This window comes from Pezoporus wallicus, unplaced genomic scaffold (assembly GCF_028554395.1).
Source record: "Pezoporus wallicus isolate ANWC-B61680 ecotype Strahan unplaced genomic scaffold, APGP_CSIRO_Pwel_v1 contig_7178, whole genome shotgun sequence".
Lineage (NCBI taxonomy): Eukaryota > Metazoa > Chordata > Aves > Psittaciformes > Psittacidae > Pezoporus > Pezoporus wallicus.
Genome location: NW_026636884.1, coordinates 2,247,827 through 2,265,386, shown reverse-complemented (window position 1 = coordinate 2,265,386; position 17,560 = coordinate 2,247,827). Strand labels below are relative to the sequence as shown.

The window sequence follows — 17,560 nt, the reverse complement described above, 5'->3', positions numbered from 1 at the left end:
CTGAGTTGTGGGTTTTCTTCTTCCCTCAGATGTGGGAAGGAGCAGGCTACTGAAGGAGCCAGACTGAAAGGCCTAATTTAGAAAAATACATACTTTATATTGTTCAATAACTCTGCCACTCCTGCTTCTGTTGAAGTCTGGGCTTAATTTTAATACTCAGGTTAATTTTATGGTGCTCTTCACTCCTCAAATGACTCATCTGATAGTTAATTTGTGTGTTTTGATAAGGAACTTCAGTAAGTATTTGTTAAAGGTTCTGGTTTTAGAGCTGGAATCCATGTAATATAAAAACTTATGAGAAATCAAGGGGTATTGCATTAGGAAGGACACAGGTGTGGGATTTGTGGGTTTTGTTTCCCTGTCCCTTGCTCCCTCACCATTTAAAGGAAAAGCCAAAGAGAAGGGAGAGGACTAAAATGAGTAAATATTCCCCTCCTTCCCTCCCCCATCAAGAAGATCAGGTTCTTTTTGATGTTTGTAAGTAACTCTAGCAATGTTAACTAGTCTTTCTTACTTCTTTCAGTCATGTATCTCGTGTTCTGCCTCTATGACCATTCTTGTCTCTCATGCTAATTAGAGAGCTTTAGAAAAGCATAATGGGGTTTCTTTTACCATACTAGTTTATTTTAATCTAATTTTCTTCATCCTTGAAAGAATGTACTAAAAATAGAGGAGAAAAAGAAAATCTCCCTAAAATAGAGAGGCTGCAAATCGTCATTGAAGCATGCAATAACTGGAGTGTTGCAGCATGGCTGTTGTGATTCAAGTCCTGAAGTTTGTCTTAAGTGTGGCTTTACTAAGTTAGTATTTTCTGCTGGGCTCTTTTGCATGCAGAACGCCATGATCCCACTGCTATTATACTGAGATTTGTGGGTTGTAGATTCCTAGTATATGATCAATTTACCATGCTAATACTTTTTTCTCTAGAGACTTGAGAATCTGTGACTCACAGTGTCGTTGCTTTCAAAACTTAAGTGTTTATTTTTCTGAAGACCTATGATAAACACAAACTTTTTTAGTAACAGACTTAAGTACATATTTCTCCTTAACAGCCTATGAATTTTTATTTTGCAGAGATCAGTGGTTTCTGTACAGCAATCTTGTCACCTACATTTCCATTTCAAAAGACAGAGGCTTGGTCACTCCAGATTGTTCATTTGCCTCATACCAGAGATTTGAGAGTATTAAGCACCATCTCTTTAGTGGGATCCACAGAAAACTGTTTAAATCTGGGATGGAGTCTTGGGTGATGTGGTTTAGTGCGAGGTGTCCCTGCCCATGGCAGGGGGGTTGGAACTAGATGATCTTAAGGTCCTTTCCGACCCTAACTATTCTATGATTCTGTTATTTTTAAGACTGTTTACAGAAGAGCCCTTTTCACTGAAATATCTACCAAACAAGTAGTTTTCTTGTTGATTTGTACTCTGAATGCATAAACTGAGATGAGCCACGTGGCAGTTTGGTAAGCTAAATAATGATTTTTAACTGGTAACATTTTCTCTTTTTTTTTGTGTTTTTCAAGGCAGAAGGTGGGACAGAGGACAACTACTTTGTCTTCCCTTCCAGCCTAATAAAATTTAGGCATAGTCAGGCAATTATAGCTCACAATTGTCACGATATTTTTTTGTTTGGTGCTGTTTTTCAAGTTTTTGTTTTGTTTGGTGTCAGGGACTGTTAATGACTTTCCTTTCTTTCATCATCTTTGTTGTTTTCTGCTTGCTTCCAAGCTTGATGTATGAATAAATAATCTGTTTTGAAAGGCATGCACATGTGAAGTTTTGCGATCAGCCAGGACAGTTTGTACCAGTGAGTGCTAAAGCTTGAGCTATAAAGCCAGTCCAGCTGGAGTGCAGGACACAGTGTTTTGTTTTGGTTTTTTTTTCCCCCCTCTGTAGAACAATTCTGTGTATGTAGGTGTAAATGTGTGTAACTCCCTTCCTGTGTTCAACAGATACCATATGTTCACTAGTGGAAGCTGAAGCATTTCCTTCTGATTGGTGAATAATTTAACACCCCTTACTTGTACTGTAGTGATTTCAGGAAACAACACTGAAATCTAGAATTCTTCTGTGGACATTGCATATATAACAGTGGTCCCAGGTGACCAAGAAGGCCAATAGCGTTCTCGCTTGTATGAGAACTAGTGTGGCCAGCAGGACTAGGGAAATGATCATCCCCCTGTACTTGTCATGGGTGAGGCTGTATCTCAGATTAGTGTTCAGCTTTGGGCTCCTCGCTACAAGAGGGACATTGAGGTGCTGGAGCGTGTTCAAAGAAGGACAACAAAGCTGATGAAGAACATAGAGCTCAAGTCTTACGAGGAACGACTGAGGGAACTGGAGCTATTTAGTCTGGAGAAGAGAAGGCTCTCACAGCTACCTGAAAAGAGGTTGTAATGAGATGGGCGTTGATCTCAATTCCCAAGTAATGAGCAATAGGACAAGAGGAAATGGACTCAAGTTGTGCCAAGGGAGGTTTAGGTTGGGTAATAGGAGAAATTTCTCCACTGAAAGGGTTGTGGACCATTGGAACATTCAGAAAGTAGTGGAGTCACCATCCTGGGAGGTATTTAAAAAACAGGTAGATGTGATGCTCAGGGACATGGTTTAGTGATGGATTTGGCAATGTTAGGTTAATGGTTCAACTTGATGATCTTAAAGGTCTTTTCCAACCTGAATGAGTATATAACATAGATTGTCACTGGCCAAGCTGGTCCTCATTTGGGCTATTAGGCTGGTAGAATGGATTTATTTCATTTTTTTTTTCTCATTTTATAGAAGGGAACCCATGTTTAAATTTTTATTTTGACAACATTTGTGGCCAGTTGTGGGTCAGCTTTAGTTTTCTGCTCCCTTTTTGTCCACTTTTCACTTGCTCTCACACATGCAGTTAAAGCTGTGAGTATGCTGACTATGCCTGGGCTAGCAAGAGAATTCTGCATCCTATGGCTGATGATAAGCATAGAGGGTACTTGAATATAAACTGTTTTTGGTGGGTCCAGGAAAGAGAGACAAAGCAAAAATCAATACTTCCTGTTTAAAAACAAATTATCCAGATCTTAGTAATGTGTCAGCACCGGAAATGGTAATAGAAACTTACAAAATACATGTTGCCCAGAGGAGTTGTGGCTGCCCCATCCCTGGCAGTGTTCAAAGCCAGGTTGGATGAGGCTTGCAGTGCAGTGGTAGGTGTACCTGCCCAGGGCAGGTGGGTTGGAACTAGATGAACTTTAAGGTCCCTTCCAACTCAAACCATCCTATGATTCTGTGAAATACAAATGTTGTTTTATAAAGGTACTTTCTCTTTGGAAATGCTGCCTTGCTCTTTTTGCTCAGCTTCTATCAGTGAAGCTCAAACACTACTAAACCAAGTATTGAACTTCTACTCTATTATATAAAGTGTCCCTCATATCATTAAAGTGGTGAGGATAGTCACTGTCAGTGCAGTAAATACCTAGTAGTTTATAAGGGAGGTTGTGAATACTTCTGTAGTATTGCTTGACTTATGCAAGAAACTGCTCTCTCATGACAGCACCTTGCATCAGAAATGCAGAGTGCATAGTAATGCAGCTGAAAAAAGTTATGGAAAAATCAAAAATGTTATGTAGGATGTTGCTTTTACTCTTAAATGTTACACATTCCACTAATTTGGAAACAAAACCAGCTTGTCTTTTCTCTAAAATGGAGATAATAAATTTAAGCTAATTCTTGTGTGAAAGCATAAAGGATGTAAGTAATCTAGAAAAGATTCTTACTGTCTTGTATACTGTAAGTCTTCCTTTTGTTTGAAAACAGAATTCTAATGCAACTTTCACATTTCAGACTAAACCAGCTTTGTTTCCTGCTTCTAAGTCATGTTGGTATAGCAGTGTGGGATTGCAAGATGTTCCTTTCATGCCTTGTGGTTCTCATGAGGATATGGCAGTTGCTCTTGACTATCCTAAATTGCTTTTGCTGAATTGTTTTGGTTCGGTTTCTGATCATTTAGTGATCTTTGATTTAGAAACCAGTTGCCACTGCTATCCAGACTGAAAACTCAGTTTGAAGAAATGTACTGAAATCCCAGAGTAATGAGGCTTTCACATGCTTGTGTGCCAGTAACTTTAAAGTCAAAGGTGTTTTCCTAATCAGAGTTAGTAAGTTTGTTTGTCTCCATACATAGTAATATCCTTCAATTGATTCATTGGCCTCAAATTTCTAATCCAAAGCTGTCAGAAGGATTACAGGATTACTTTGCACATTGAGTTCAAATATTGCACAACTATCTAGATGAGAGATGAGTAGTTTCTCTTTTGGCATATGACATACTACATAGTTGAATGCTTAAATGTTTCCTGGCAAGCTCTGTTGGCAGTTATTGATGGCATGAGCAGTAACTTTATTCTTCTGCCCTGACAAATTGCAATAATCAGAGAAGCTGGCAGGTGAAATGATGCTGGAACATCAGAGCTTCCTGTAGCAACAACTTTAAAAAAACAATGGTGAGAGCAGTGAGTTTACTTTTAAGTTTCATCCTTTACTTTGACATTTCATGTATTTCAGTGCTTTCTGCTGTTTTTATTAAAGGAATCCTGTATTCAGTGTACAGACACTGAAATATTCTGTGGTATATGCATATGGTTTTGGTCTAACCTAATTAGAAGCTTCAGTTTTAATATGATTTAGCCAGCTAGAGCTATCAGAAAAATTCCTTTTCACAGACAACTGTTGTGTTGCTTTACACTTAAAATCCCCATTAACAGTTTTGAAAAACTATAGTAACAGCCCCACCCCCCCTTTCTTTTTTTTTTTTTTTTAATTTGAGCATCTAGTTTAGCTACCTACTGCTCTGCTATCCTGTACTTTCTCTGGAAATCATATGACAATGTACAGGCTGTTTTCTGCACCACAGTTGCTACCAGCTGTTTTCTTTGTCAAAACTTGGATTCATTTCACTTTTGTGTAGCTACAGCAAAGTTGTTCTTGAGCTCTTCCCTCTTCAGGGGCCTGTGGTGGTCATTCTATCCTTCTTGATGCTCAAGATTCATGCTGGCTCATCTATGGTGAACAAAAAAAAGTATACCTCCATAAAAGGAATTTACTGGAAATCTTGCCAGAATTTCTACCTTCTGCATTTTGAATTTGCCTTTAAGGGTTTTCTTTGCTATATAAATGCACTAAATTGGCAAGTATTGTCCAAAAATGCACTATAACTCTCACCTTTTAATAGATAAATAGCCCAAAAGTTGGGCACCTGGCCATTAGTTATTGGATTATAAATCTCAGTTGCTCATTTGTCCGCTTCCTCATTGTGTTTTCCTCTGACCTCTTCCGCTTGAATCCTGTTGCACTTGGAAAACACAGCTGTACTATCCAAGGTCTTTCTAGGCCTACTGGAAGAACTTTTAATTTTCATGACTCATGGCAGAGGAACTGGTAAAAATGTAACTATTTTATGAACCTTTTATGGTCTTAATCATGACAAAGTATTCGGTAGCCATTTTGTGTAACATTCTAATTATATGTGCTGGGTGCATGTTTGGACATGTTTTATTGTGGAGAAATCACGGTATCTTGAAAGTTTGATCTCCCTGTTGGTTTTTGTCTATGTTCGCGAATGTTCAGGCAGGCAGTAGTTCCACACATGCAACAGTGTTTTGAGAGATCTGCCATTTTGAAGAAGGAAAACATTATGAATGATGCTTTTTTTTTTTTGCAAAGCTCTTCATGTTGAATGTTGACGTTTCTGCAGACTTGATATACAGCTTCATAAAATATTTCAAACCATCAGTTGAACAGCATGTGCTTTTAAAGATGATAAAAATACTTGCTTTAGTCGTTTGTTAGGGAGGTGGCTACCAGCTCTGCTTGTGTTTTGGCTGCTCACTTCCCGTTATGGAGTTTTCTTCTGGCTTCTTGTGAAAAGCACCAACACTTGCAGATGTCTGGAACTAAGCAGGCAGAGCTCTTTCTGGAAAAAAAAAGGCCTTTATTGTATGTGAAATCCTGTTCAGTTTAGCTGCAAACTGGGGAAAGGAGGTTTGCTGTTTTTTTCCTTTTGCTCCACCTTGCTTGCTGCTATGGAAATAAAAAAAGTCTTGCTGAAACTATTTATTGGATGTGAACTCTCTTAAGATGATGTTTGTGCTGAATGGCAGCATGTGAATCATCTGGAAGTTGGCATGTTCGCTATGACATTCACATCCAGGCTGAGCTGTGCTACCCCTCCAACTTTTTCAACTCCATGAAATTGCAGTTGTACATGTGCTACCTGAGACAATAGGCATCAAGTAACAAAGTTAGTCCTGTTTCATGGAAGGAGAAAATCTGTGTCCCTGTGATGGGTCAGGTCCTCCTACTGTGTGAAAATTCACCCGAGTGAATTTTGAACAAGTTAGGTAGACATGTCCTTCTTGAAAATTGCTCTGAAGTCAGAGAATCTCATATAAGATGAGATGTGAGCGGTTAGTGCTTCTTTGTTCATATTCAGTGTAGATTTGATCAAGTCGGGTTGCTACCCAACCACAGAACTCATGAGTTGGAGAATATTGTTGCAAAGCAGAGCTTCTACTCAACAGTGAATTGGTCTTTTCTGTTGCAATCAAAATAGTATTTCAACACAATATATTCTGTTTCATGTGAACATTACAGTTACTGTCTGGGAAATAAGTGTGGGAAAGAAAGCAATACTCCAGAATTACAACATTCAGAATGCTGATGTTGGATAAGTATCTGTACAATAAACACATTTTTTTCCTGAAACTGTTTTACTTGTTTTACAGAATTGAGAATGTTTTCAGTTATCTAACACAGTTTTTCATCCTTAAGCAGTATGGTCTTCTGATTTACTAGCTACTGAACACCCTTGCTTGTTTGCAAGTTGTCCTTGAGACATCAATAGCTTCATTTAGGATATAAATGTTTGTGAAACAGGAGCATAGTCATCCTACAGAATAACTGTGAGTAGCGAAGCCATGAATAAATGCAGGAGGGCTTTCAAATCTGTGGTGTTAGACAAGAATGTCAATTGACAGATACAACATCTGGATTTTTATGTTCCACATAATAATTAGAGTTGTCTTATGAAAGACTTAAGTCAGTTTTAAGTTTCTGTTAGAAAATTCACTACTAGAAGTGTAATTTCACGTTCTCAATCCATACACTTCTACATTAATAGTAGTAAAATCCTGATCTCTAAAAAGGAATATTTTCATTTCATGTTTCCTGTTTCAGTCACTTATGGAAAACAGGCCCCATGTCTGTGCTACTTATAGAGCTGAAGGTGTTGCAGAAAGTTATACTGGTGAAAGCTTTGATGGTATTTGATGGTACCAACTATTTTGGTATTGTGTATTCAGACTGTTGTTTATGGATTGTTGTGGTTTTCTTTTGGGAACAGATTATATGCAGAACATTGATATCTCTCTTGCTGCTGTTTGATATGTGATAGAGGGAAACCTTTGCAGCAAATCCAGAACTGCTAGTTTTTATCTTTGGGATCCATGTGAATTTAATGGGATGCTGTCATAGTTTTCTGCATTGCAAATTTTGTTTTCTTACTCCTTGCTTTCTGATTTACTACTTCTTTTTATAGTAGACTTTTGGTCCATTTTGTTGCTGGAGACATGGAGATTGTAAGAATCAGGAATATGGCTATGATTCCTTTGAAGAAAATTATCTTTGTGTACTCCACAATAACTTCCATCGTGGTTCCATTAGGTCAGGATGGCTGCAGGAATGTTTCTCCCCCCCCCGAAGCAGTGAGTTTATTGGCAGGGTTGTAGGGTCAGTGTTACAGCTTGTGTTTTTGTGTCATGAATTGTAACTGTGTTTCTGAAGAGCAGATCTGAAAGTTTCAGTCACCATCTGAGCTGGCAGAGGGGTGCACTTCTTGGTAAGAGATGCTCTGGGAGAGCCTTAATATCCGCTGATAAACTAAATGTGCTGTTTTGCCTGTGGTGCAAAGAGGGAAATGCCCTTGGCAGCGTGTAGGGTTGCTTTGCTGATTTCAAAAACCCAGCTAAAAAGGCAAGTAACTTGAGTCCAAGGAGGTGTGATGCAGCTGAGGGGTGGTACCAACATGTTTTGGCACTTTGGCCATACTCACATAAGATGCTACTTTGTGACATTTCATATGTAGTAACGAGCATGTAAATTAGTTGTTTCTTGGTGGGGGAACATGGAGTTTGTACCCTTCTACTTGCAAGGGTAGAAAGAGGAGACATGATTGAAGTCTGTTTTCACTGCAGAAGGTAGATATAATGTGTGTTTGATGTTATTTATGCATGCTTTCTGTAAGAGAAAACAATGGTTGGAGGTTACGGCAACTAATTTTACATATCTATGAAAGTAAGTGTACTCTGTCAAAATTTGGGAGCTTTCTTAACTTGCCTGTTTTGATTGATGTGGCAGATAGTGGCATTTAGACTATGGGATTAGGCATTTGAAAGAAGGAAAATCATAAAATGACGGAAGTAACCTATGAAGTATTTCTATGAAATATTATGAAATACTTTCTATTTCTATGTCTGTGAAATAGAAATCTTGCAAAAATAAGGTAGTTCTCTCTTTTAAGATGTGGGGAGGAGGTTAGAATATCTTTGTTGTACCATTTACATGTGGCTTGTTCAGGCTAAATAGCCTGTTCTTACTTGTCATGTGATTATGCCACAGCTAATGACCCCAGCGTGCACCCAGTCAGTTCCTAACAGAGGCACCATTCTGAAGAATGCACTGCCTCAATATTCAGTTTTCTCTCTTCCTAGATTGGGTGAGAAAAACATGCTTTTCTTTTTTGGCTTCTAGATGTTCACTTCCTGTTGCCATTAGTGGGGAGAGTTGTGACAAAATTTGGACTTCTAGTGTAACAGAAGACCATAATCAATTCCTATCTGTGATGAGTTAAAAAGAAGAATTCCATTAGAGATTAAGGTTCCTAAGGTGGTTATTCGTGTATTTACATATAAATTACCTTAGGGTTGTTTGGTTTTCATTTTTTTTCTTGAAATTTCCTTTTTTCTGTGTGATGCTGAAATGCAAAGAATGCAAAGCTTTTTTGTTTTGGAAACAAAACCCTATGTTAAAATTTGGAAGACATTTCCTAAAATGCTGCTGCTATTTGCTAGCTCTTCCTATTTTTTTGTTGTATGTTGAAAATTTAAACACTCATTGGTGTTTGCACATATGTGTAAACTATATAGAGTAATATTGTTGACACCAAATTTCTGAAGGTTTTTAGTACATAGTAAAACACATTGTAACTTTAGTACAGTTAGTGTAGATTTGTCTGAGACTTGAGTGTAGGAGTGTGGAGAGTGTGAAGCTGTGAACTGCTGGATGCTCTGGAGCTGCAGCTGGAAAGGTGCCTTTGGGCCTGTAGGAGCAGGATGCTGTGTTGCTAGTTGAATTAAACTGAAATGGCAAGATGTGGTGAGTTTTCTTACGTGTTTTAAGGGCATAGGGTGATCCAAATATGCTTACACTTTGTTATGCTGGGGCAAAGGGGGATATTGAGCAACTTGACAAGTCAGTAATGAGTGCATTTATAATCCTTATACTTAAATTTGCTAAGCTTTCAGAAACTCATGAGTTGCTATGGGTAACTTAATGTTGTCAAAACAGGAGTCCAGAAACCTTGTAGTCTTTGAAGTCTATTTCCATTCCGGCTTTCGAATGGAATGAATAACTATTTTAGCTTTATTTGTCATTTTTGTCTGTTCTGATGATTCCCCCTCCCCATTATACTTAGCAGATAAGAATAAGTAGTAAAAGTTTATTTGGTTTCAGGGAGTTGGAACGGTCCCTGCTCTTAAGAATCTGCCACATGGCTTGCATCTGCTAAGTTGATAAATAAATACTGTTTATCCACCTTACTAAGGTAATAATTAAATCCTGTTCTCAGTGTCATGGATTATATTAGATTCATTGTTTACCTTACTGAAGGGGACACAGGAGAAACAGGGAGTTGCTTTTGTATGTGTTGAGGTGATAGGTGTTTCATATGAAGTGTCATATGAGTCCATACCACATCTCTTGGACAAACTATTTTGAGTACTCTTTTGCTCTGAAGCTGCTTCACTAGTTTGTGAAACTGAAACTGATGGCTGGGAAGAAGAGGGGAAGGGCTGGCTCTCACACAGCTTGTCCTTGCCTGTTTCATGTCTCTGTGTGGCTTGCCTGATCTTGGCCTACTGTGAGTTAAATGCATCAAGAAGTCTACTTATTAGTCCTTAATGTAGTAAGATCCTTGAAGACAAGCTTAGTAGTAAAATCTAAATATTGTTTTAACCTTTTAGGTTTTTGAGGAGAATGTTGTTGAATGAGACCAGAGCATTTTTAATCCGTGTTGAATGAAGCTGCTAGAAATCTGTCATTCCTTGAGCTTATTTTCCTCTATACAAATGCACGTAGTATGGGGAGTAAACAAAACAAATTAGAGATGTGTGCACATCTATGGGGATATGATATTATCAGCATTAATGAAACATGGTGGGATGGGTCCTGTGTTCCCATATGAAGGCAGGTTGAGAAAACTGGGGCTGTTAAACCTCGAGAAAGGAAGGCTGTGTGGAAACCTCATAGCAACTTTCCAGTATATGAAGAGGGCCTGCAAAGATGCTGGAGAGGGCCTCTTAATCAGGGACTGTAGTGATAGGAGAAGGGGTGATGGGTTCAAACTTGCACAGGGGAAGTTCAGGCTAGATATAAGAAAATTCTTTACTGTGAGGGTAAGGCATTGGAATAGGTTGCCCAGAGAATTTGTGAATACTTCATCCTCGACAGTATTCAAGGCCAGGTTTGATGGGGCCTTGAGCAGCCTGGTCTAGTGGAAGGGGGTTGGAACTAAACAATCTTAAGATCCTTTTGAACGCAAACCATTCTGTGGTTCTGTATCTGTTAGTGTCGATAAGATTTGTAGTTAGGGGTAGGGAATAGCAATGTAGAATCATAGAATACTTAGGGTTGGAAAAGTTCATCTAGTTCCAACCCCCTGCCGTGGACAGGGACACCTAACACTAAACCGTCTCACCCAAGGCTCTGTCCAACCTGGCCTTGAACACTGCCAGGGATGGAGCATTCACAGCTTCCTTGGGCAACCCATTCCAGTGCCTCACCACCCTAACAGTGAAGAACTTCCTCCTTATGTCCAATCTAAACTTCCCCTGTTTAAGTTTTAACCCATTACCTCTTGTCCTCTTACAGTCCCTGAGGAAAAGTCCTTCCCCAGCATCCCTATAGGCCCCCCTCAGATACTGGGAGGCTTCTATGAGGTCTCCACGCCACCTTCTCTTCTCCAGGCTGAACAGCCCCAACTTCCTCAGCCTGTCTTCATACGGGAGGTGCTCCAGTCCCCTGATCATCCTCGTGGCCCTTCTCTGGACTTGTTCCAACAGTTCCATGTCCTTTTTATGTTGAGGACACCAGAACTGTACACAGTACTCCAGGTGAGGTCTCATGAGAGCAGAGGAGAGGGGCAGAATCACCTTCAACCTGCTGGTCACGTTCCTTTTGATGCAGCCCAGGATATGGCTGGCTTTCTGGGCTGCAACCGCATATGGAAGCCAGCTCACGCTCATTTTCTCATCAGCCAACACGCGCAAGTCCTTCTCCGCAGGGCTGCTCTGAATCTCTTCTCTGCCCAACCTGTAGCTGTGCCTGGGATTGCTCTGACCCAAGGTGTAGGACCTTGTACTTGGCATGGTTAAACTTCATGAGGTTGGTACCAGCCCACCTCACAAGCATGTCAAGATCCCTCTGTATGGCATTCCTTCCCTCCAGCGTATCAACCGAACCGCGCAGCTTGGCGTCATCAGCAAACTTGCTGAGGGTGCACTCAATCCCACTGTCCATGTCAGCGACAAAGATGTTGAACAAGATCAGTCCCAGCACTGATCCCTGAATGTAAATCCAGTTCTTAAACAGTCATCACGATACAGTAAGTGTGGGACTTGGTATAGGAATCTGTATATTGCTGTAGAAAAATACTAACACTAATGCAAGAAGCTGTTACAAGCAGGTAATTCTCCTGTCATGCAAAAGCAATCTAGGCTTTGTGGGCGAGTGTTAGTTTAGGTAGCTAATGTGAAGTTAGTACTAATCTTGAAGAGAACAATTGGAGTCTGGTGCTGTGAGGGCTGGCCACCGCCTAGCAACTAATGGTGTTATGTTGGCTCGGCCCAAACTCAGATAAGGAATAACAATATTTTCCTCCAAATCCAAATGGAAAAATGTAGAGGTATTTGTGTGGGGCACCAGCTGTGCATCTGGCACAGGATGAACTGACAGGAGCCCTTGTTACCCAAGAGTTTCAGAGCAGAGCGGGGGAGCTGGCGACTGCTCCTGTTTCTTCTGGTGTGGTTTTTAAGTAGTTACATTCAAACATGAAAAAAGTACAGTTTACTGATATGAACTGTAACAAAGAAGAAAACTAAAAGCCCTGGTGTCCTTATGACCCTCCCTTCTCTCTTTGGAAATGTGCCTGTCTTTCTCTTCATTTTTTTTTTTGTCAAAATACTTAACAGATGCTTGGTTTCTTTTATTGTCTTAAGAAAGTGAGTCTTTGAAATAACTCTGCCTTAAGGGTTTGTCAGGATTATTCAGGAAAGAATGTTAGTGTTTGGCTGATACTTCCACGCTCTTTGATCTTGAATGCCCTTTTCCTCCCTTTAAGTTATAGTAGTAGCTTTCAACAAGCAACAACCCCATTACTGTTTCCTTAGCCTTTCTGTTTGGTGTTACTGTGTGGAATGTGGAGATTAAAGAGAATAAAATAATTATTTTCAGGCCTCCTAAGTTCTCACCGTGTTTTTTTTTTCAGTAGGCTGCCATATTATTTGGATAATCAGTGTAACTGCTTGTGCTGTTTGATGCATACTGTACTCGTGTACTGTCTTACTCTGATGTATGTAGCTGGAATCTGTATATGTTTACAGTCTGTTATATAGCACATACTGGTGTTGCAAGCTTTAATGCTGATGTGGAACAATACTGGGATGTACCTGTCAGTGCCAGCTGACTAATTTTGCTGTAATAAAGCTCTTCTGACACAGAATGGAAGAAAGCCAAGTTAACACATACGAAATTTCTAGCTTAAGCAACAATGGTCAGCATTTAAATTATAACATAGTAGTAACAGCGGATAGTGCTTGTGATGACATCAGCATCTAGTTTGTTTTTGTAGAGTTTTATAAATGCTTAAAATGATGTGAATGTCTCTGTATGTATTGTAGGATACTTGGAATTTATCAGGGCAAAGGCTGGAGCAGTTTCGTACTGTTTCCCCACAGCAGAAAGTTTGACTGCAGACCGTCCCGGGTTTGGCCATGGTTTGTCAGATGGCAAGAAAATCCAGCACAGGGCTGTATTGTCTTTTTAAGCCCAGACATCATCCTCATAATTTTTCTGGTGCAATAGCAAAACGAGTTTAGTACTCCTGCTCTGACCTTTGGGGAAAGTTTTCTTCCATTGTATACTTGATACTTAGTTTTGCCTCTTTTAGTTTAGCAGGAGGCAGACCAGAGGTTCTTCCATTCCTGTGCATAGCTGGGCACCAGTGGTTCTGCTGAGCAAGGTGTTGGTTTTGTGTTAGACCGGTGCTGTTTTGACATAGGGAATGGAAACAGTGTGTGACCTTAAATGTAAATTTAGCTAAATAAAACGAGACTGGTGGATGATACATAAATATTGGAGGATGAATCTTGTAGTTAACATCTGCTGAGTAAACAGGATTAAAAATCTATTTTGGCAACAGTTAGGACTCTGATCACAGCAGCAGTATGTTGAACCAAATGGCTATTCTTCCCCCAGTCAGGTTTCTTTCTTTCCAGTTACATCTTGCAACATGTGATTAGCTTTTATTATTCCATTGACTTCTCACCTTTGTTGAAAGTGCCAAGTTCTTAAAATCTGTTGGAAAAGTTCTTCCTGTTTTGTTGTCTTACCTTCTAAGCCTTGGTTCAGTGTCCAGGTATTTAGTTTTTCTTGATCCATCAGATCGTTCATGTCCTAAACCCCAACCTCCTCCCACCCCCTGATGCTTTCCAGAATTTTCTGGAGCAGTTCCTCAACATTTCAGAGATGATTTGTGGAAGATGTTGCAAAAATTGACTGCCTTCATGGTTTTAATACAGGAACTTTTCAAATCTACCTTTAGTGTGTTAAACAGTCATTGCTTCCAAGCCTACCTTAATTAGCCTTCAGTCAGTCATTTCCAGTCCCTTAGCAGATTCAGTGGAGAGAAATGCATGGAAAGGTGTGTGTGTGTGCATGTGGTGCTGCGTTCCTTCTGTTAACATGTACCTTGCTCAGCAGTATTTGAATGCTTCACCCTACGTGTGGGAGAGAATGTAATAAACAATTCCTTCCTCTAGCGCGGGGCTAGCTCTCATGTGATAGGGCTTTGGCAGGGGATTATCAGATTGAGGAAAATTAAATAAGTTTTGTGAGATTATTGTTGGTATTATTTTTCCATAAATTTTCAGCCTTGTGTTATGACCTGGCTCACAAGTAAGCATAACATTAGATGTTTAAGGAACTTGTTCTTTTCCGTATTTAAGCCTTTCTCAGCTGGCAAAACTTGTTTCTTTTGCTGTCTGCTTTATGAACAGCCATTTAGCCCCCAAGACATTTGAGTTAAATACCCATGTTTCCATGGGAATTGTTACTTTTTTTTTATTTCCCTTCAACCTTCTCATCCTTCTTCCTTCAACCTTGTGCGGCATTCTGCTGCTTCATGTCTTGAAGAGTACATGTACAGACTTTAGAAGCAGTTGCAAAATGGAGGTGAGTACCTGGCAGCATGGCGTCACCACCATTTTACACAGAAGGAGAGGAAAGGACTAATGAGAAATGGGTGAAAAGAAAGGAATATGGAACAGCAATGAAGAGAAAGCATTTTTTTCATTTTAGGATGTGTATTGCTGTTTGTAGAGTATTTCTGAGTTACCCTTCTAAGTGGTTGAACTCAACTTCCAGTGCAGCATTATATGTTGAAGTTGTGCTTGATTATGACATGATAAAACATATGATGTGTGGGATGCAAGGTTGTTCTTTGAAAAAAAAAAACAAAACCACCAAACATCAAACAAAAGAAGAACAACAAAAAAAGCCCAAGTCTGTAGTCTCTTAGCTCCAGTTAATGTTAAAGAACAAAATGCTTAGCTCTTAAGAGTTGTTCTTAGCCCTTTAGAACTGCATGTGGTAAGAAAAAGATTATAGTTTAACTAAGTATTTCAAATTGTCCTCAACCTTGGCTAAGAACAAAAATGTGAGTAAAACCTTTACTGCTGGGTAGGAGTCTACCAGGACATGCATCCTTTTTTCCCACTGGGCAATTCTTTCTGGAACTCGTGACTCTCCCAGCCTGCATGTATCAGCACAACAGAGAAGTGTGTACACACTGCTTATTTTCAGCTTTAGACATCTTAATAAGGGTTTATAATGATGATATTGTGTATAATAATAGAGTCAGATCACTTCCTGAGGGATGCAAGAGTGCTGCCCTCTGACCCAGACAGTAGTAAGACTGTTGTCAGACAGTAGTAAGTAAAAATTGGGTTGAAGAAAATATGTTAGGAATATTACAAAATGGTTATTATACAAAAAATGATGTGCATTTAATTTTAGGCATAGTTTAACTCCGTGGATTTTCTATTTAGTTCCAGTGCAACAATTCTTTTAAATTTTAAGTATAAATGTTTCACTAGCAGAACTATAAATGTATAATACATAGAAAACCCTAAGATGTGTACTTTTGCTCATAAATATCCTAGTGAATTGAGGTTAGCAAAATAAGGCAACTGGCACAGCTTATTCTGAGTGGTGTTGTATCTAAAAACTTCTGTAGTTACAAATCTGTTCGTGTGGCCTGTGCCCTAAATTGTGGTATAGAGAAGCTTAAGCATAGGTCTAATACTGCACGTGATGACACTTGCTTTCTACTATATAGCCTTGTATAAAGAAATGTATGGAACAGATTCCCAGATGAGATCAGAAGAACATTAGACAATGTTGCTTGTCTTGTGATGTCCTTAGGCGAACTGGTGTTAAGAGTTTCTTGTCAGTGTTGATTATTCTAGTGGTAGGGATATCTTCCAGCATTCTTAAAATTATTTCCTAACCTTCAATCTGTGCTTTTTTTTTCTTGCAGACCTTTCAGCAGCCCAGAGAAAATTTGCCCATTCTCTAAGAGACTTTAAATTTGAATTCATTGGTGATGCAGAGACAGATGATGAAAGATACATAGGTAGGTAAGAAGTGACTAAAAGTGGCCATATGTTGCCATGCCATCCTGCAATGTGATTAAACTTACTTTTTTTTTTTCCTGGTTTTGTATTACAGATGCATCACTACATGAGTTTTCAAACTTTTTAAAAAATCTGGAGGAACAAAGAGAAATTTTGGTGAGTTTTGCAAGAGGAATTTTAAGAAGCTCTGCACATAGCAAAGAATTAAGATGAAAGCTTTACAGTTGCTTACTGCTTTGTTAACCACCAAGATGCTGATATCAGTAACTTAACAGTAAAAGCTCTTGTTGTGCAGCCTGATTCTGTAGTCCAGGGTTACAGACAGCAGCTAGTTCCCATTAAAGAAGAAAGCTGTTATGGTAAGGATAGATAACAATGAGTTGGTTCAAAATGGCAGTGCCCTGATAAATTATGGCTGGAGTGCATGGGAAAACCATCGTAAGGTTGTTTACCATTTATAGTAAAAAGCAAGATGAGAGATTTAATACTGCAACAGGACACCCAAGGTTGGGAGGTTGGCCAAATTTGGATCCAGAATCTGTGTGGCTGCAGCTTCAACACTTAGGTGGATTTGAGATGCAGTCTGTTGGCTGGATGCAGTAGCAGACCTGGTGGAGGGTTGTATCTGCAGATACTTAGATGCTCTGTTGTCTAGAAGGGTGTGTACTTCATTAACATGCCTGTGATTGCTGCACATAAACTGTGCACTGAAAGCTCTGCAATATACCTTGTTATCTTAATTTCCTAGATTGTCCAGAATATGGGGTGTTCCTTTATGGATGGTACTATGGTCTTTCTCTCTAGTTGCATGCCTAGCTTTTAGAGGTACGAGTCATAGAGCAGATGATGTCTACCCGATTTTCTTCTGAGTGTGGTCAAACCCTCCCTCTAGGAAATGCTTTTAGATATGCCTAGATAGCAGTTACGTTCTTCAATATTTGCCATGTGATTTTTATCTTCCTGGAAGTCACTGACCACTTGGCATCCCTGAGAGAAAGTTGAGACTAATCTGTGTTCTACGCTCATCTCTGCCAGAAGCTGTGCCTGCAGTGTAGGAGTATGTAGATAAGTAAGAAAACTTGTGAAGAATTCTTTGTTCCAACACTTCTTTCTCTGGCAGTCCCAAGTCCAGTAGTAGTCATGGAGTCATGGTTCCTTGAGTGTGCTGTGTCATGTCCTGGTATGTTGTTCTGATCTGGAACCACATTTGAGTCAGAACTAGGATCTGTGTGGTTACTTGCACATTTCTGAAAAATTCTCTTTACACAGTAGAGGCAATTTTTAGGTATCTCGAGTTGTTTTGCTGAGTTGTAGGGATTTGCTCCTCCAGTATGTTTG

The 17,560-nt window shown here is 39.5% G+C and overlaps 1 protein-coding gene across 3 annotated transcripts in view; it reads left to right on the top strand.

Annotated features, from left to right (window-relative positions):
• Positions 1-17,560, top strand: part of ARHGAP10 (Rho GTPase activating protein 10) — a 152,324-nt gene that overhangs the window by 27,164 nt on the left and 107,600 nt on the right. For all 3 annotated transcript variants that reach the window (XM_057402049.1, XM_057402048.1, XM_057402047.1), the window contains exons 2-3: positions 16,126-16,221; positions 16,317-16,378. In XM_057402049.1, the coding sequence (XP_057258032.1) occupies positions 16,126-16,221; positions 16,317-16,378 (158 nt within the window). The remainder of the gene's footprint in view (positions 1-16,125; positions 16,222-16,316; positions 16,379-17,560) is intronic.